The sequence below is a fragment of the Micromesistius poutassou genome (genome assembly GCF_964030765.1).
Source record: "Micromesistius poutassou genome assembly, chromosome: 18".
NCBI classification, from domain to species: Eukaryota; Metazoa; Chordata; class Actinopteri; order Gadiformes; family Gadidae; genus Micromesistius; species Micromesistius poutassou.
In genome coordinates, this window is record NC_140288.1 from 12784437 (window position 1) to 12805875 (window position 21439).

The window sequence follows — 21439 nt, forward strand, 5'->3', positions numbered from 1 at the left end:
GACAAGCGCTAACCTGCTAACTTCAGGAGCTAACCTGCTAACTTCTCTCTAGTGAGGGCTAACCTCTCCCCCAAGTGAGGGCTTACCTCTCTAGTGAGGGCTAACCTCTCTAGTGAGGGCTAACCTCTCTCTAGTGAGGGCTTACCTCTCTAGTGAGGGCTAACCTCTCTAGTTAGGGCTAACCTCTGCCCCTGGTGTTAGTCCTCACAGACTGGACTAATCCTGGACACTCAGCCCAGCATGGTGTCTCTTCCCCATGACCGCCACATGGCACAGCAGGGGGTCATAACATAACATAGCTTGGTTGTAGCTTCTACTGCCCTGGCAGACCAAAGCAATACTTCCTCGTTCCCTGTTTCATATGAATATTTCCACCAGGAGTTATAAACGTTTGCTTTTGGTTGCGTAGTGTACTTGTGTACTGAACATGTTTTTAGAAACATTTCTGAATTATTTGATAAATTCCTGATTGCAAGTAGTAGCCTAGTTCCTGGAAAACCATTGTCATCATTGAATGAGACTAGGATTGTAACTGTTCGTTGTACAATGACTAACTTGTGCATTTAGCGCACACAGAATGAGAATGGACAGAAATAATAGCATGCATTTATAATGTCCACAAACGCTTCTTTGTATCTATACCGTCCCCTATTTTGTGTATGCATGTGTTGTGTATGTAAGCAGTAAATGAGTGTAGGGTACAGCGTACCGTTTAGTGGTCTTAGGGGCCTCAGCATCAGCACCAGGAACCATGACGACACAGGAAAGAACCATAGTCTGAGCTCATATACATGAAGCGTGTCATCAGATCTGATTCATTGATATTCATTGGCTGGCTGGTGTGACAGCTGACCAATCCCGGCTGGTTCTGGCCAGTGACGGATGGGTGTCATCACGGTCGGGTGAGTGTGACGACGCACGGCCATTGATAGTTCTTCAGAGATTTCGCAACATCTTCCTTCTGCGGGCGACTATTAACGGTTTATTAGGCTGGGTTTCATGACCTTTGACCTCAGTGTGTTCAGATCCATGCCCTGAAGAGCAGGTGGGGGTTCAGCATTGAGGTGAAGAGGCCTTCAAGGTCCCTGCTTCTAGTTCCACCCCTAGCTACTGGGGAGCTTACTGACCAGTATGTGTGTAGTTCCATCCCTAGCTACAGGGGAGCTTACTGACCAGTATGTGTGTAGTTCCATCCCTAGGGCCCAGGGGAGCTCACTGACCAGTAGGTGTGTAGTTCCATCCCTAGGGCCCAGGGGAACTTACTGACCAGTAGGTGTGTAGTTCCATCCCTAGCTACGGGGGAGCTTACTGACCAGTAGGTGTGCAGTTCCATCCCTAGCTACAGGGGAGCTTACTGACCAGTAGGTGTGCAGTTCCATCCCTGGGGCCCAGGGGAGCTTGCTGACCAGTAGGTGTGTAGTTCCATCCCTGGGGCCCAGGGGAGCTTGCTGACCAGTAGGTGCAGTGTTTCCCACAGACCAGGTAGCAATGTGTGGCGGATTTGTTGACGGAGGGGGGGGGGGGAGGGGAGGCGTGATTACATGCTGGCGGAGTTGTTGACGGGGGGGGGTTACGGGCTGGCGGAGTTACATTTAAAAATCGTGTTCAAGTAAAAATAAATAAGAAAAGCGGAATCAATTTGTGGCGCTCGTTGTTCAATCTGTGGCGCAGTGCCACACATTGGCCTATGTGTGGGAAACAGGTGTGTAGTTCCATCCCTAGGGCCCAGGGTAGCTTGCTGACCAGTATTGGGAAGTCATGTCCTGTTGGATGACGTGTGTGTTTGTCTGGACCTCAAAGCTGAGACCTCTTCCTCTCTACATCGTTGGAATGCACCAGCTTCAAATTCCCTCATTAAACCTTTTCTCTGAGTCAATTTTATGTCTGATCACGATCTGCCCGGTGGTCAGCAGGTCACCAGGCTGGAGGTCAGTAGGTCACCAGGGTGGAGGTCAGCAGGTCACCAGGCTGGAGGTCTGGAGGTGGAGCTAGGCTGATGGTTAGGTTAGGTTAAATCTAACTGAGCGCTGATCATCTGAAACCAGCCAGGTCTGATAGGACTTACTTCAGTGGGGTCTTCTCCAGATGAACAAGGGTGGAGGTGGACAGGACCAAAACCTGAAGCACGCTTCCAATCTTCTCTCTCTCTCTTCGCACTCTCTGACAAGATGGATGACCAGCAGCAGCTAGAAGCTCCACTGATCCCTGGCCTTGGGGAGGGGAATGAACTGAGCGTTCATTCAGAGAGAGATGGATGCTGTGTGATGGATGGAGACGGTGTTACTGCATCTATTGATTGAGGCTGTGGATCTCTACAGCTGAATGGGACGGCGGCGGGATGTGAGGTGTCATGAGTCACATTCCTGTACGACACGAGTCATCAGTCAGCATCTTGGCTTCTTCTCTGTGTAGTCAGAGGATGACTCAGTCGCTGTCTTTTCATTGGTTGAAGTCGACACCGGTGACTCCGTCAACGTCTTTTCATTGGTTGAAGTTGACACCGGTGACTCCGTCAATGTCTTTTCATTGGTTTAACACAACACCGGTATCTCCGTTGACATCTTTTCATTGGTTGAACGCAGCACCGGTGACTCCGTCGCTGTCTTTTCATTGATTGAACGCAGCAGCACTAACAACCCTCTGTGGCTCTGAATGAAGCCTCTCTTATATACCATGAACTCTCTGAGCCCAGCTGCCGGCAGAACTGGCCTCTCCGATTGGCTAGTAGAGATGGGAGAAGGGGCCTGTTATGAATGTCATTGTACTGAGGTTATTCCCTGGACACACTGATTAAATCAGATGTTGTTCTTATAAAAGTGTTTGTAGCTGGAGCTGCAAGAATCTGTTGTCTTCAAAGCTCATGCTAAAACTATCAGTCAATGTAATGTAATGTTCCTTACTTACGTTGGATTAATGAGTGTGTGTGTGTGTGTGTGTTCCTAACCTTTCCAAGCTCCGTCCTCATAAATATTCCAGTGTCTCTGGTCCTTCTTGGCGTCGATTCGAGCTTGCTTCTCTTCGACACGTTGTTTGTTTAGACCGCACGCACAAACGCTTCTGCATTTGTGTGTGTCTGTGGACTGGTCATGCAAGTCCAAAAAATTGTCCATCTCTCTTGACATTGATATCACAGTAATTAATTGAATAATGAATTCTGGGTTTGTTAAAGAAATTTGTTTTTAAGCCCATCCCACCACACTTTAAAATAAAATGATCAAGATTGTTCCCCCTCTTGATAACGCAGTCTGTTCTAGAACTAAACCCGAACTCTGTAACTGGAACACAAAAGTAACTGGAAAGTAAAAGGATGTGAAGACGATGGACACATGCCTCACTGCCTTTTTATGAACGTCGGTCAGATGACATACTGGGGAGTTGACCTCATGACCTCCCAGCAGGGCCTTGAGAATCAAACACCGTTAGGTACACACCTTGGTTTGACTTCACAGTTAGGTACACACCTTGGTTTGACTTCACAGTTAGGTACACACCTTGGTTTGACTTCACCGTTAGGTACACACCTTGGTTTGACTTCACAGTTAGGTACACACATTGGTTTGACTTCACCGTTAGGTACACACCTTGGTTTGACTACACAGTTAGGTACACACATTGGTTTGACTTCACCGTTAGGTACACACATTGGTTTGACTTCACAGTTAGGTACACACAACTTGGTTTGACTTCACAGTTAGGTACACACATTGGTTTGACTTCACAGTTAGGTACACACATTGGTTTGACTTCACAGTTAGGTACACACATTGGTTTGACTTCACAGTTAGGTACACACAACTTGGTTTGACTTCACCGCTAGGTACACAAAAAGGTTTGAAATCACAGTTGGGTCAATTTTCAGTTCCACCAACAGTTTACAATAGTTTTTATGAAATTTATTAAATTGAACTAAATTACATAATATAAAATACATAAGAATTATGGTGCAAACTAATTAAATCTCCAATAAATACATTATCCAATATATATATATATATATATATATATATATAAAATAAATTCACCTTTCCACATTGTCTAAAGTGAACCATTAACAGCTCTAGCTTGTAGGCCTGCTAATATATTGTCTCACCTTTTCTTAGGAAATTGACTGAACGTAATAAAACACACCAGGGACAGTTTTGTTTGAAAATATTTGTGTCTCAGCAGAACTGAAAGTCCTATTTCCTATGTCATCCACATGATGAACTGATGAACACAGAATCACACGTTCACGCTCACGTCATCCTGCAGCACATCCAGTGAAGGATCCTGCTGCTCAGAGCGAGGATCACCAGCTGCTCCCATTCAGAAAAACACACGCAGCCTTGGGTGAAGAAGAACTCCATGAGGGATGACAGCTCAGCGCCAAGCAACACGCACACCTGTCTCTCTCTTAATGTGTAAACACATCGTCCACCTCGCCTCGCGGTGATTATCACGTCGTGGCGGGGTTCAGATGAGTTAACATGTTGGACATGTTGCCAGAAACACAACGTCGGACAACGCTGGCACTAGTTTTGTCGGTGTGGGATTTGTGTTCTGTGTTCCCCTAACCTGCTGTTTACACTCGTATCGGAACACATTCGTGTCGACCCAAAGTCCTGTACGGAAACGCTGCGGTGTGAATACGTGTAGCGTCACGCCCCTTGTGATTGCTATAGGGTCCAGGGTCAGGCCGTGGGTTCCACTGTTTTTACTGCTTAATGACTCCCTCCAGATCCAGTCTTTGATTGTGATCGAGCAGTCGTCGATGAGTTTTATGGGCTCTCTGTGAGTGATGGACAGACCAGTTGAGAGGCCAGAACTGGGACAAGGGGTTGAAACTCGAGGAAGAGGAAGTGACATCATTTTTCCACAGCTTGGTGGCTACCAGGCGTATTGTCTCTATTTGGTCCCATCAGCCACTGTGGGTTCTGCTCATGCATAGCAGATCACTCACACACCATTCATAAATGTCCTTCATTTTATTGCTGAATTAGGTTAATCATATTCATTTCTCCAAAGCACCTTACTCGTTAACTTCGGACAGCCTAAGCTCAGATCAAGGAGCAGCCTTGGTGTGAGCCTCGGATACTGGGATCTCAAACCCAGAACCTTCAGGCTGTGAGTCAAGAACCTTGTTATCCACTAGTGCGCTGCTCCCCTCATCCAGTTACAAACGGCCATCCCTCCGTCTCCCATCACTGTCCCCGCAGAAGTTAGTGATCACACCCACCGGCTCTGTTTGTTTGGGCCAAGGTGTTTTCACCCTGCTGCTGTGAGGGATGGAAGAGGGGGACTTGACCCCAAAAGGCTGAGCTGGTCATTCTACAGGTCTCCACTAACAAAGAGGATCAGGGCTGACAGTGCTGACCACTGGGTCATTATGTTCACTTTGATGTCGGACAGCCCTTCAGTTTAAAGCTTTTATTAATCCACTCAGAAACAAGTATTCTTTGTGGAGCTGATTCACGTCTCAGCTCTTATCTTGTTTCTGTAAGGGGCCGCTTTCAGGAAGCCATGTTGCATATTTGTTTCGTTAGAACACTTCCTGAAATGCATCTAGTGCACTCACCGAACACACTAGATGCATTTTAGGAAGTTTTTCAGTTCCCAGGGTCCAGTTGAAGGCCGCCTCGTGGGGCGTAATCTGCACTCTTCTGAGCTCCACAGGTCCACTGTTATCTCCCCCCCCCCCCCCCCCCCCCCTGAACACCGGGCAGCTGGGATGGAGATGAGGGGCTGATGGCCACACTGTTGGTTAGTGGGTGTTGTTTCGTAACCTGCAGGAGAGTTACATGTTGTAATAGCCCAGCCCCCGTGCATGGCTCCTGATTTAGAAAAGTGAAATATTCCTGCACCACAGAAAGGCCCTCGCAACACTACCTCCTCTCTCTGACTCTATCCCTCTCGGCCTCTGTCGTCTGCTTTGTTTGTCTCTCTCTCTCGTTTGGTCCATCTCAGTCTGTCTCTGTAAGGCTCCTCCGGTCTCTCCAGGCCTCTGGTTCTGCAGTGTGGTCTTCAGGTTTACGTCAGGGTGGAGAGGAGAAGGAGAGTGAGAGGGAGAGAGATGACGATGTGTCGCTGGCTAGCTAGGTGGATATTTGATCAGTGGAGTGGGATGAATATTTAACTGGTCACAAGGCTAGGGCACACACTTGTGTTTGTGTGTGTGTGTGTGTGTGTGTGTGTGCGTGTGTGTGTGTGTGTGTGTTCCTCTCGGAAATGGTATATTTATAGTGTAGTCACTGTGACACACTATGGGTTTAAGTCTGTTTGGATTGTAAAGTTGAAGCTCTAAGTCTGTGTTGACAACTGATGTGTTGATGACATCAGAAGAAACAAAGAGCTTGGTGAATAACCTTCAATGATTAAATATGTATTCTGTCCTCTCATAAATGTGTCTCAATGAACTAGAATGTTGGCTCATCTTCAGGTTGGGAGAATACTTCTCCCACACAGTGTGTGTGTGTGTGTGTGTGTGTGTGTGTGTGTGTGTGTGTGTGTGTGTGTGTGTGTGTGTGTGTGTGTGTGTGTGTGTGTGTGTGTGTGTGTGTGTGTGTGTGTGTGTGTGTTCTTTGGTGATTGGCACTCGACTATCACCACAAGTTACCACAGCCGATGGTGCAACCAAGTGGACTGACTTTGTTTGAGCAAACTCAACTGAAAGATAAACAACACAATATTACATTTTCTGAAGCTATGGGCCGAAAATGTTATATAAGATAAATGACAACTATCAAAATAACAATGACAAAGCGTAGATTCACACAGCAGCTCAACTCAAGTGTTTATAACATGGCCCTCTGTAGAGAGGCCCTAGTATCTCTAGTATCAGTATAATCTCTGCTAACAATTAACTAAATAATCAACCTGACCCCCCCCCCCCCCACACACACACACACACACACACACACACACACACACACACACACACACACACACACACAGAGATAATTCATTTATTTGGAATGATCAATACTTACGACACAGCATTCCAAATATTAATAATCAACCTGACCCCCCCCCCCCCCACACACACACACACACACACAGGTATTTGTTCTGCATGGTCTTGCATCCCAACCCCAGCCTGTTCCTCCCTCCTCCCCCCCCCCATGAATTCCATCACATCTTTATCAAAAAGTTCACAGCGCTTCTGTATCTAATATAATATGTAATCTATCCAGACTACCCATAAAGGTGTATGTGTGTCTCCAGACCCCTCTAATGCTGTGTGTGTGTGTGTGTGTGTGTGTGTGTGTGTGTGTGTGTGTGTGTGTGTGTGTGTGTGTGTGTGTGTGTGTGTGTGTGTGTGTGTGTGTGTGTGTGTGTGTGTGTGTGTGTAGGTTTGCTAAGAACCTGTCCCCAGACAAAATCAACCTGAGCACACTGAAGGGGGAGGGGCAGCTGACCAACCTGGAGCTGGACGAGGAGGTTCTGCAGAGCCTGCTGGACCTGCCCACGTGGCTGGCCATCAACCGGGTGGGCTGCAACAAGGCCACCATCAGGGTAACTCACGCACACACACACAACAAGGCCACCATCAGGGTAACACACACACTCACACACACAACAATGCCACCATCAGGGTAACACACACACTCACACAACAAGGCCACCATCAGGGTAACACACACACTCACACAACAAGGCCACCATCAGGGTAACACACACACTCACACAACAAGGCCACCATCAGGGTAACACACTCACAGACACGCACACAACAAGGTCACCATCAGGGTAACACACTCACAGACACACACACAACAAGGTCACCATCAGGGTAACTCACACACTCACACAACAAGACCACCATCAGGGTAACACACACACACACACACACACACACACACACACACACACACACACACACACACACACACACACACACACACACACACACACACACACACAACAAGGCAACCATCATTGTAACACACAGACACACACACCACAAGACCACCATCAGGGTAACACACTCACAGACACACACACAACAAGGCCACCATCATGGTAACACTCTCTCTCACTCACTCACACCTAGCTGTCACTCACTCCCACCTAGCTCTCACTCACTCACTCACTCACTCACTCACTCACACAGTCACTAACTAGTGAAGTATGTCCTAGAGTTTTATGGGTGAGAGTAGAACATTAATAATGAGATGAAGCCTACTTGATGTGTTTATGCCCTAACATTTCTACATGTGACCTTCAGACGGATGAGGAATGACCTCAGAGATGCACCAGCACTGTGGATTAGAGTCTGGCTAGAGTCCACATGAGGAAAATCAATTCAGCCGTTTGTCGCACGTCTCTAATGTGTTTACATGAAAATATTACTTGTCAAATACACTCACTCACTCACTCACACACTCACACTCACAATCCACTCACTCACACCTCGCTCTCACTCACTCGTTCACTCCCTAACTCAATGCCAGAGAACCACAGCTTTGGTCAACACACACACCCTGGTGGTGGTGTATGTATGTGTGTGTTGTTGTTTTTTTTTTAAATCCCGTGGCAATGCCCAGCTCAGCAGAACTACAACGTACAACATTTATTGTTTAGTTTTTTTATTGCCACAGGGATAAAATACATTTTGAACACAACATTTCATCATTGTTAATTATGGGATGGATGTCAAACATCTTATGCAGCGATTTATAACAAGCAGTCATGAATTAAAGTCACAGTGAGCAGGGCGGCATATCCTGTCTCACAACCACCAGTAATAACTGAGTGCAGTAGCAGGTCCTGAGAGGGTGTGTTCTTCACTCTGTGGGTCTCTCTGGCTGTATGTGTGTCTGTGGGTCTCTCTGTCTGTGTGTGTGTCTGTGGGTCTCTCTGGCTGTGTGTGTGTCTGTGGGTCTCTCTGGCTGTATGTGTGTCTGTGGGTCTCTCTGTCTGTGTGTGTGTCTGTGGGTCTCTCTGGCTGTGTGTGTGTCTGTGGGTCTCTCTGTCTGTGTGTGTGTCTGTGGGTCTCTCTGGCTGTGTGTGTGTCTGTGGGTCTCTCTGTCTGTGTGTGTGTCTGTGGGTGTGAGCACTATGATTCTGTTGCTGCCATTCTGGTGAAGGATGTGAAGTATTGAGTTCTGTTTAAAATACATCTGATCTCCTCAGCTGAATCCCCAAAAGATTTGCCCCCTTTTTTTTTTTCAATGTTCTAAAATGACGGTGAATGACACTGTTTAACAGTTTTTTAGGTGTCTCAAAATACGAACTAAAACAACTTGTTTGACTAACGACAACCTAAAGGTGAAAACACCAGAACACAGTAATGTCTCTGTCAATAATAAGCTGCTCCTATCTGCTGTGTGACCGGTCGGTTGATCACAAGATGTTTACCTTGTTAACTGATGAAGCTGAACCAGACAGTCTGTAGAGGTAGTTATTAAGGCCAGTCCATCTGTGTATGATTTGTTTAAAATATTACAGTGGCTGAATGTGTCTTTCCTTTCGTGTCGTCTCTCTTGACAGATACCATGGACCAAACTGAAGACCCACCCCATCTCGCTGGTAAGCCGTCTGTCTATCTGTCTGTCTGTCTGTCTCTCTCTGTCTCTGTCTCTGTCTATCTCTCTCTCTCTGTCAAGAACTCACACCATCACAGTGTTAATGTCATGTATTCAATTTTATTTGTATTCGAGGATCAGGAAGAGGCACGAAAATAATCATCGTCAAATCTATAAAAATATATATTTCTGTCCAAACAACCATCGAATCCAGCCAACCCTTGCTTTCAACCAATCAACATCAAGTCCTGCCAATCACACCGTGGCCCTCGAACCCTCACACGACGGCTGAGGCCTCACATGGGGAAGAGCATGAAGCCGCTGAAGGTGTTGTAGTAGTAGCTGTCGTCGTAGAGAATGCGGTTGGCGTACAGCCTGATGAAGACGCTGTCCCCGGCCTCCAGCCGCACCACGGCGGCGTTGGTGGCGCTGTCGTGGCTGTCGCCGCCCTCGGTGTCCCAGGTGGACACCATCCTCTGGCTGTTCATCATCAGAGACACCACCGAGTTGGGCTGGCCCGAGTTGTTGTTGTACATGGTGTAGCTGAAGTAGTACACGCCGCGCACCGCGGCGGTGAAGGAGCCCGTGGCCGGGTTGTAGCCGCTGCCCATGTTGGACAGGATGCGCTGGTACTTGAGCGTGGTGTCCTGGTCGAAGGGGCCCACGGAGTCGCCCAGCGCCACAGAGAAGGCAACCCGGTGGGGCGCCGACGTCATGCTGGCCCGCATGGTCTTCAGCTCCTGGTTCTGGTCCTGGTTCAGCTTGCGGAGCTCCTGCGTCTCGCGGATGCTGACCTCCTGCCGGGCGTGGCTGGCCGCCGTCTCCTTCACCAGCGTGCGGACGGTGTCCAGCAGGCCGTCCTGCACTTGGACCATGCCCGCCAGCCGCTCCCGCAGGGCGGACAGCTCGCTGATCAGAGCGCAGCTGTCGGGCTGGCAGACGGCCAGGCTGGCGCCGCGGCCCCAGGACGTGTTGTTTTCCTGGCACAGGCCGCCGGCGACGAAGACCGCCAGGAGGAGGAAGGCGTGCACCATGGTTCTCTTCTGGACGTCCGTTGGGTCTTCTCCTCGGGTCGCTCTGATCTCGGTTTCTTGGTCTGGTCTTGAGGTGGATGTGGTTTAGATTGGTCTTCAGGTGGGTCTTGGTCTGGTCTGGCCCGGTCTGGTCTTCAGGTGGGTCTTGGCGTGGTGTTCAGCGGACTGGTTCCAGTGTGCTCTCCCAGTTCCTTCGTTTGGTCTGGTCTCCCGGCCCCAGTGCAGGTCGTATTTATCCCCGCTGCTCGCTGTTGCGTAAGACTAGTCCAACCCTGCCGCCTTCCCTCCTCAAAAGAAAGGTGATAATGAGAAAGTTACGGCGCGATAACAACGAATAAAACAGAAAGCGGGAGCACATATACCGTGTCTGGCACAGACATTGTATTCATTTCTCGGGCAACCCTTTCCTATTGTCATCTGTATCGGATGCATCAACAGGGCGGAAGGCTGTTGTGGGTTCTGCGATACGGATCAAGCACAATGCTGTGCTACTCATGTTTAAACATTGGAAGTGAGTGTGAGGTGGATGCAGTTGTTTGCCAAGGGCTGGTTCTTCTAGTATTGTATGGTATAATATGGTAATTGAGTTGTTAGTTTCTGATAGTGGTCAGGAGCTCAGTGACTCAGAGATAGTTCACCTGATGTCCACCCATGCTAATCTAACGTTACTGTGACCCTCTTCTGTGGTGTCTAGACTCTGGACAAGGTGGTGATGGAGATGAGTACCTGCGATGAGCCACGCCCACCCAACGGCCCATCACCCATAGCAACCGCCTCCGGCCAGAGGTGAGCCTTGGACATGTCTAATGGGCCGATTCAAAAATAAATAAATAAATAAAAAAAGAGATATTTATAGTACTTATAAAGTCTTGGTTTGAGGTTCATATCTGTCTCTCTCTCTGTTGGTCTGTCAGCCTGTCTGACTGTCTGACTGTTTGTCTGTGTCTTGTCCCTGTGTCTGTCTCCTGACTCTCTGTCTGTCTCTCTTTTCGGTCTGTCTCTATCTATCTAAATCTCTATCTATCTGTCTGTCTGTCAGTCTGTGGCTCTCTCTCGATCTCTGTTGAATCAAATTGAAAATAGCTTTTTTTTGCCAAATAAACATGAACATTGTTAAAGCAATTAAAAAGTGTCTCAAAGATAAAAAAAACATTGATACAAAAAAACTAAAAGATCGCTATCTGTTTGTCTGTGTCTCCCTGGTCTTTCTGTGTCTCTCAATTAAATTCAAAGAGCTTTATTGACATGACAATCTAAACTTAAACGGTCATCATCCATATGCCCATTATGAACCTCTCCCTCATTAGTGAGGAGGGGGAGAGAGGCTTCTATGGTGATGTATGGTAAGTGATCCTCTCCCCCCCTCCCCCCCCCTAGTGAGTACGGCTTTGCGGAGAAGGTGGTGGAGGGCATGTCTCTGTCCATCAACTCCATCGTGGTGCGTATCAGTGCCAAGGCCTTCAACGCCTCCTTCGAGCTGTCCCAGCTGCAGGTGTACAGCGTCAACACCTCCTGGAGCCTCAGCGACCTGCGCTTCACCCGCATCACCGACCCCCAGCGGGGCGAGGTCAGAGGTCACACAACACAACACAACACAACACAGCCCCCCTCACGCAACACAACGCACACCAGATGTTTCTCAGCTGAAGCACTCATTAGAGTCGTGAGCACGGCACGTTTCAGAAGGACCCTCCATGGAAGTGATCTTGAGGCCACGAACAGAGCAGTGTGGATCCTGTAGGACCTAATGACCTTCTGTCTCCCCAGATCCTGACCTTCAAGGAGATCAGCTGGCAGATGATCCGCATCGAGGCGGACGCCATCCAGAGCGCTGAGCACGAGATGCTGAGCGCGCCCATCAGGCTCATCACCAACCAGTCCAAGATCAGAGTGACCCTCAAGAGACGGGTCAGCGCGCACACACACACACACACACACACACACACACACACGCGATGGGCCCTTGGCTCTCATTACGCTCTATGCTTGTCCCTCATTGGTCAACCCACATACCCGTCAGAACCAGGTTCATAACTGGGTGATGTGATGGTGAGCGGGTGGGATCTAAAGACCAGTGTAGGGGGGGGGGGGGGGGGGTGTCTCTGGTCGACAGCCCTCCCTGTGAGTGGTTGATCGAGCCAACAGTGAGCTCAGAGGGGACTCACACGGCGCTTCCTGGTGAAAGGGGATTCTGCGTCAGCCTGCGTCAGACAGAACGAATGAAAAAGACGGCAGTGTGCGACCACAACTCTGTTTCTGCAAACATGTTTAAAAAAAAAGGTGGAGTGGTGGAGCGGTGACGTCAAGTTGGAGCGGTGACGTCATGTTACAGACATAAAAGCAGCACTTGGCTATTTTAGAAAACAGCAGAGTATGCCTGCTTCCCTCTGAACGGTGGTTCTTCTTCCTCTGTGTTTGGGAATCTGTTGTTTTGCAGAGCTCAGGGTGTTGTCAGGTACTGTGGTCCTGCGTAGCCCTTGGAGAGACAAACTGGGATTAAGGGTGGATATACAGTATGTGATTAGGAGTGTGGTGTGAGCACACAAAGGCCTCAGGCAGGGCCAGCTTCAGTCCTTATCAGGATCCTAACGTCCGCCATGGCAACCAGTGTTTTGTCTACAAACCCTCTCCCATCCACTCGTGGGTTTGTATTATAGAGCAAGGGTCAAAGCAAGATGGAACCCCAATCTAGGGGTCAGGCGGCAATCTAGGTTCCACGCCATAGAAATGTGGGACGGATCGGACATCATATTTCAGACTTTCTAACCCTCCTCATGGTCTGATGACTGTCTAAACCTCCCTGTGGTCTATTGACTGTCTAACCCTCCCTGTGGTCTGATGACTGTCTAACCCTCCCTGTGGTCTGATGACTGTCTAACCCTCCCTGTGGTCTGCTGACTGTCTAACCCTCCCTGTGGTCTGATGACTGTCTAACCCTCCCTGTGGTCTGATGACTGTCTAACCCTCCCTGTGGTCTGATGACTGTCTAACCCTCCCTGTGGTCTGCTGACTGTCTAACCCTCCCTGTGGTCTGATGACTGTCTAACCCTCCTCGTGGTCTGATGACTGTCTAACCCTCCCTGTGGTCTGATGACTGTCTAACCCTCCCTGTGGTCTGATGACTGTCTAACCCTCCCTGTGGTCTGATGACTGTCTAACCCTCCCTGTGGTCTGATGACTGTCTAACCCTCCCTGTGGTCTGATGACTGTCTAACCCTCCCTGTGGTCTGATGACTGTCTAACCCTCCCTGTGGTCTGATGACTGTCTAACCCTCCCTGTGGTCTGATGACTGTCTAACCCTCCCTGTGGTCTGATGACTGTCTAACCCTCCCTGTGGTCTGCTGACTGTCTAACCCTCCCTGTGGTCTGATGACTGTCTAACCCTCCCTGTGGTCTGATGACTGTCTAACCCTCCCTGTGGTCTGATGACTGTCTAACCCTCCCTGTGGTCTGCTGACTGTCCAGATGAAGGACTGCTACGTGGTGGCCTCCAAGCTGGTGCTGATCCTGGACGACCTGCTGTGGGTGCTGACCGACTCCCAGCTCAAGGCCATGGTCCAGTACGCCAAGTCGCTGAGCGAGGCCATGGAGCGATCGGCCCAGCAGAGGAAGAGCATGGCCACCGAGGAGCAGGTAGCCACACTCAGACACACACACACACACACACACACACACACACACACACACACACACACACACACACACACACACACACACACACACACACACACACACACACACACACACACACACACACACACTTTGTTCTCTCTCTTTCCTTCATGCATATATATGTTTGTAGTGCAGACATGAGGTGTGATCGCAGCGCATTCATATGTTTGTAGTGCAGACATGAGGTGTGATCACAGGAGGGCTCTACAGGCCGGTCAGTCAGAGCCAACATGGCTGCTGGGTTAGCGTGAGCCTAGCCTTGTTTTCTGTGTTGGCCCAGCTTGCAGATGACAGGAGGCCGACTTCTGGTCTGGGCTTTGCTTTCTGCGCGCTACAGTCCTGCTGTTAAAACATGCAGATTTGACTTGCTGGAAAAAAATGTAGCGGTCAATTTTCACAAAGACGCTGATGATGTAGATGACATTTACAGCATGTGTACCAAATGTAACGCGATGCATAAAACCCTCTGGTGTAAAACCCTTTCTCTCTCACATAGAGACCACCCTGTGTACTCCCTTCCTACCGTCTCTCCCTCCTCTCTACCCTCTGTTACTGTCTCTCCCTCCTCTTTACCCTCTCATACTGTCTCTCCCTCCTCTCCTACTGTCTCTCCCTCCTCTCTACCCTCTCTTACTGTCTCTCCCTCCTCTCTACCCTCTCTTACTGTCTCTCCCTCCTCTACCCTCCCTCTCGGTCTCTCCCTCCTCTCTACCCTCTCCCACTCTATCCCTTCCTCTCTCTGTCGCTCCCTGTCTCTCCCTCCTCTCTACCCTCTCTCACTGTCTCTCTCCTCTCTCGTGTCTCTCTACCCCTCTGGTTCTCCGTCTACGCCCCTGTGTTCCCGTCCCAGTGTCGGGCGGACTGTGTCATGGTCTGGAAGTCAGTGGGTGGAAAATATGTAGTTTGCCTCTGCATGTTTCCCTGCTCCACTTCCCCTCTGCCACGTCTCCATCTCCCTCCCTCCCTCCCCCTCTGTCTCCCTCCCTCCCTCTCCCTCTCCCTCTCTGTCTCCCCCCTCTCTGCTCTGGGTGTATTTCACAAGTAGCTCCCACATACACAGGGGACTCTCTTTCCATCGCTCACCACTTCTCAAAGGCCCCCTGCTGGCTAGGATGTGGTACTGCATGTAATGTGATTCATTCCAAGTTTACACTTGGTGAACATTGCTGTACCAGTATCAGTTGCTTTCAAACTGTGGTTTGCGGCCCATAAGTGGCTCAACACATTACATTACATTTATTTAGGAGCACTGTTGTCCAAAGCAACTCACAGTGAGTGCATTCTGCAATGAAGATAAGCCCTAAAAAGTGCAGGAATAATGTTAGTGCATTGCAGTAGAATTTTAAAGGCTTTTAAATGCTCAGATTTTAACTGTGTGTGTGTGTGTGTGTGTGTGTGTGTGTGTAGGTGTCGTCCCTGCCCCCCACTCAGCAGGTGCGGACGGCGGCCTCCTCGGCGGCGGCGGACCAGACGGCCAGCATGGCGCGGCTGTTCAGTGCGTACGACGTGTGCGAGACGTCCCACCACCTGCAGATCACACACCTGGACCTGCACATCTGTGACGACACCCACTCCCCGGACAAAGGTCAGTGACGCACAAACACACACACACACACACAAAAAAAACCGCACACACCTGGACCTGCATGTCTGTGACGACATCCGCGTCCCGGACAAAGGTCAGCGTCGCACACACGCACAAAAACACACGCACAAAAACACACACCTGGACCCGCACATCTGTGACAACGCCCACTGGACAAAGGTCAGCGCTGTGGACACACACACACGCACGCACACGCGTACGCACGCGTGAACACGTGAACAAACACACTCAAGTAGATCCAAAGACTCACTCATCACACAATGACACACTGACGCTGACTCACACAGACTCACTCTCTGCACACCTGCGTCCCTGTCACCTGCAGGACAAAGCACGTCATGTCTGCACATATTGCACGCCGAGCTCTCACACACACACACACACACACACACACAGACACAGACACAGACACAGACAGACACACAGGCCCGAGTGTCGTTCAGGTCACATTCTGCTGCTGAAAGGCTCAGCGAACCTAAAACACAACTTCCTGTCTGTGCTTCTTACTGTAACACATCACCACACTGCAGTCCGGTCTCGGATCCTGCTGTCCCACTCTGCTGAGGCGGAAGTTCTGCCTCAAGCTGTGGATTAGAACTGTTTACAGGAACCTTTTTGTAGAAGCTTGTATTCCCACTGGCAAACGTCCAATAGGTGGGATGTCTAGGCTAGGGATGTCACAATACCAGAAATTTAGTAGTCGATACCAATACCAGTGCAATTCCATGATTCTCGATACCCAATTCGATACCACAGTAAAAAACAAAAACAATAAATCCGATGTACTTCAACATACTCATTTATTAAAAACATTTGAACATTACAGAAACAGTGGCACTGGCATGTAGCCTTCAATGAATAAAAATAAATTGTTAAAAATAATAATAATAATAATAAATAATAATACGCGCTGAAAGCAGGCAGTCATGCAGCTATGCGGCTCGCGTTTACACTTGCTTCTTCCGAGTTCCTTTGGCATTGAACGGCAGACTACAACACTTGTAGCTGTATATGCTGCCCGTGTCACGTCCGGAGGAATCGCATCCCCGGTACCTACGGTACTGTAGAAAAATGAGTACCATCACGTTTTTTGAATTGTCGCATCGACTTGGTACCGAAGTATCGCTTCTCGTGACATCCCTAATACAGGCTGAGTTTGTGTTCGCTGTCAGCCAATGACGTGCTTACAAATATGAGGCCAAAAACATTTGAAGGCTGTCTGCTATCAGACTTTAGATAAAAATTAAGTCAACACGAAGTCTCACCTCAACATACACAAAGTCTGTTCTGCATGTGAACGTTGAACCGCTCTGCATACAACTCAATAAAACACTGATCTTTGTGTGTGTAGTGAGCAACAAGCGGCTCACGGGTGGAGCGATGCAGCTATCCTTCAGCCTCATCACCCTGGATTACTACCCCCTCCACCGAGCAGGTACCCCCACCCTCACCTCCACCTCTGCCTCGACATAGACATAGACATGTATAGTTAACCTCCACCACATGTTAGACCCTTCTCTACCTCAACACAGACATGTAGAGCTAACCTCTACCTCTACATTGGCATCTCTGACTCCCCATCGTTTCTCTGTCTCTCTGTCTCTCGCCCCCGCTCTCTCCCCCCCCCCCCCAGGTGACAGCTGTCTCCACTGGATGCACTACTCTGAGGCCACCAAGGCGAGGGAGGGCTGGGCTCGCTCTCTGCTGGACGAGTTCAAGGCCAACGTGGAGTTGCTCAAAGGCGCCGTCAGAGACCAGCAGGGGCCCAGCGCCGCTCAGGGGTCACCCCAACACGGTACCGCCCCACGCACATTAAAGACACACACACACACACACACACGTCAACACACACACACACACACACACACACACACACACACACACACACACGTCAACACACACACACGTCAACACACACACGTCAACACACACCTATATAGACATACACACGTAAACAAGCACATATAAAGACATACACACTTAAACAAACACATATATAGAAATACAGATACGCATAAACAGACTCACATATAGACATATACACACACACGTAAACACACAGACATATATAGACATACACATAGATGTAAACCAGCAGGCACACAGACCTATGTGAACACAGTGGAGCGGTGTGTTGAGTTCATGAGTCACATGACAGACAGGACCTTAAGCTCTTCTGCAGAAGTGTACGGTTCCCTGCTCCATTGTTCACCTCCTCACGCTGGGCTCAGCTTCAGACCCGCACCACTACCTGTTCTGAGTCCTGTTCTCACACACGCGCACACACACCCACACGCACACACACACCCACACTCAAACACACACACACACGCACACACACACACCCACACTCAAACACACACACACACACACACACACAAACACACCACAAAACACAAACACACCGCAAAACCTGTACACAAAATAACGGAACAGGCATCATGTTACACATTCAGCAGGGCTGTGTGTGTGTGTGTGTTTGTGCGCACGTGTGTGTGTGTGTGTGTGTGATTTTGTCTGTTTGTTTGTGTGTGTGTCTGTGCGTATGCACATGTGCCCTTGGACCCGGTCTCACCTACTCCTCTTTGGGTGTGTGTGTCCCGTCCCCCGTCCCCTGTCGTCCCCCCCCCCCCTTAGAGGGGGGTGAGTATGGGCCCCTTGGGAGGCCGGACAGAGCAGGAGGAGCAGAAGGAGCAGTAGATGTTAGTGAGGCACAGGGCCCACTGCTAGAGTGGAGCCCTCACCCACGGCCCCCACCCCAGTGCTGCTGGTGCCTGGAGCCAGGTATCACCGCTGTGTGCGCTCTTGTGTTGGTGTGGGTTCCTTTGTTTGTTTGTGTGTGTGTGTGTGTGTGTGTTTGTGTGTGTGGGTACTTCTGTTTGTTTGTGTGTGTGTGTGTTTTGTGTATTTGCGCACATATGTGGGTGCGGTGATGCTTTCTGGCCAGGCACGGTGACTTTGTACAGAGTTGAGTTGTCGCTCAAGGTTTTATTCCTCATTATTTTATCTCTCTCTCTCTCTCTGTCCCCCTATGTCTCTCTCTCTCGCTCTCTCTCTCTGTCCCCTATGTCTATCTATGTCTCTCTCTCTCTCTCTCGCTCTCTAGGTAAGATCAGTACCGGCTCCACCTCCTTCTCTCCTCCTCCTCCCCAGAGCCCTAAGACTCAGCTCATGTCCAGCTCTGTGGTTCTGCGCATGGCCGACTTCAGCATCTACCAGGTGCTCCATCTCTCTCTCACTCACTCACACAGACATACACAGAGAATGTAACTCACACACTCCCTCACGTAGACAATTCTGCTCACTCACTCACTCACTCACTAATTCACTTGCAAAGCTCACAGTGACCAAGTTAGTGTGTGTGTGTGTGTGTGTGTGTGTGTGTGTGTGTGTGTGTGTGTGTGTGTGTGTGTGTGTGTGTGTGTGTGTGTGTGTGTGTGTGTGTGTGTGTGTGTGTGTGTGTGTGTGTGTGTCTCTCTCTCTCTCTCTAGGTGTCCACGGCTGACCAGAGGCGCTCCAGCCCAAAGGCGATGGTCTCCTGCAACAAGAAGACCCTCTACCTGCCCCCCGAGATGCCCGCCATCCACGTGGAGTTCACTGAGTACTACTTCCCCGATGGGAAGGATTACCCCAGTAAGACACACACACACACCCCCCCCCCCCCCCCCGCGTTAAGAAGCGTCTTTCCCTTAGATTGTAACCGAACTGCCACATTCACACACCGACGGCGGTGTCAGCCCAACCACTTTACTGCAGCCACGCCCGGGATCCTCCCTGGTCACGACGGCAGACTCCAGGGAGGAACATGAAGCCCTTCTCCCTTCAGCTCTGAATAATTAACGGGGAACAAGTGAGCGATCACATGTCTGCGGGCGCGTCGGGCTGCGGACAGACGCTGGCACAACAAGGAGGACGGAGGTCTTTAGAGCGACAGGCTGAAGGAGACGACGAAGCAGGCTCAAGAGCAGGGGTCCACATCCAGGAGCTCATCACTGGTTTATCTGATCCAGAATCAGCAGATAACACCAGGATAGTATTGGTGATCCATACCGGACCCAATAAATAATAATAATGCATCCCTAGAGCCTGAAGGAGAGCTGCGGTCCGGGGGATCCGACCCTACAGCCACCTCTCCTCGCCTAGCGCCTGTGACGAGTTGATAATACTAATGGGTCAATAAGCACTTTGTTCTGAGGCTTCAGGTGAACACGCCTGCCTGTGTGGCATCGCCATACAGCCCTCTGGTCTCTGAGCTGTTTTCAGATTTACTCGTTAGGCGATGCAATTCTTTGTCTGTACTCTGTATTCACCCAAATGGTTTAATCTATATATAATAAATTTATCCAGTTAACTCTACTCTACTCACCCACGCACGTTGTTTCGAGACAAACGCGCCATACTGCTATAGTTTACATTCGTGCTCAGAATCCGTACGAAACAAGAATTTTTGACCACTTGTATAGGTAGTGATCCCCCACAGGGATTATGAATGTGTGGTAACCCTGTCCCCCCCCCCCCCCGCCCACAGTCCCGTGCCCCAACCTGTACGTGCAGCTGAACGCTCTGCAGCTGGTGCTGGACCCTGGCAGCCTGGAGTGGCTCAACCTGTTTGCTCTGGACCTGCGGCAGAGCCTGGAGCAGTTCATGGACCTGTACAAGCTGGACGCCTCGCAGAAACCCGACGAGCACGTGGACATCAAGGTGGACGGCCTCATGCTCAAGGTACGAGTTATTACACACACACACACACACACACACTCACACTCACACACACACACACACACTCTCTTACTAGGTTTTGGAACAGTAGAAGGACAGTAAAAGACGGTTTATTCTTTGTGCAAAGTGTTTGAATGTGTAAATGTGTTTCCTGGAGGTGATCAGCTCTCTCTCTCCCTCCCTCCCGGTCTCTCAGCTGGTGGTCCCCACAGAGCGCGACGCCTCCTACCCCCCCGACCTCCCGCGCTCCGTGTCGGTGCAGACCTCCGAGATGGTGGCCACCAACACGCGCCACCACCCGTCCTGCGGCCGCGCCCACCTCCAGGCCCTGCTGACCGCCTTCCAGCAGGAGGCCTTCTTCCGCGCCTCCTCCGGCCACGCCTTCCCCCGCGGCTCCAGCTCCCCCGCCGACCACGGCCCCTCCTTCGACCCGCTCCACCCCGCCTTCTGGCGCCACGCCCAGGAGCGGGACACGCCCCTGAACGGCGTCTACGCCGGCGCGGGGGCCCCGCCGCCCGCCTTGAGCGGCCACGCCCTGCGGCCGGCGGCGGCGGCCGACGTGTGGGCGCTGCACTTCGCCCAGTTCTGGGTGGACTACGAGGGGAAGGGCCGGCGGCCGCAGCCCTTCGTGGACTCCTTCCCCCTGGCCGTGTGGGCGTGTCAGCCCGGCCGCCACGCCCCGCCCCCCCGGGAGGACAGCCTGTCACGGAGCGGCTCGGCGGAGGCGCTGGGCCGGCTGCAGAGGAAGCGGCTCCTGAAGGAGTACTACAGCACCGAGGGAGGGGCGGAGCCCGGCGCCGAGCCCGCCCCGCCCCCCAGCAACGGGCTGCAGGAGCCCCGCGACCCCGCCTCCGCAGACGTGCACGTGCTGGTGCACGTGCAGAAGCACCTGAGCGCCCAGGTG

The 21439-nt window shown here is 50.5% G+C and overlaps 2 protein-coding genes across 2 annotated transcripts in view; one reads left to right on the top strand and one right to left on the bottom strand.

Moving 5' to 3' along the window:
• The window catches only part of bltp3b (bridge-like lipid transfer protein family member 3B), a 30523-nt gene that overhangs the window by 477 nt on the left and 8607 nt on the right, over positions 1-21439 (top strand). The window contains 13 exon segments of the mRNA XM_084482696.1: positions 7329-7491; positions 9469-9507; positions 11232-11323; positions 11915-12104; positions 12305-12445; positions 14004-14171; positions 15618-15795; positions 17168-17251; positions 17450-17611; positions 18923-19035; positions 19308-19449; positions 20345-20538; positions 20732-21436. Of these exon segments, the coding sequence (XP_084338822.1) occupies positions 7329-7491; positions 9469-9507; positions 11232-11323; positions 11915-12104; positions 12305-12445; positions 14004-14171; positions 15618-15795; positions 17168-17251; positions 17450-17611; positions 18923-19035; positions 19308-19449; positions 20345-20538; positions 20732-21436 (2371 nt within the window).
• LOC311362821 (cerebellin-3-like) lies at positions 9515-11219 on the bottom strand. Its single transcript, XM_084482705.1, has one exon. It carries the CDS (start codon positions 10535-10537, stop codon positions 9800-9802), a length of 738 nt encoding a protein of 245 aa, XP_084338831.1. The 5' UTR covers positions 10538-11219; the 3' UTR covers positions 9515-9799.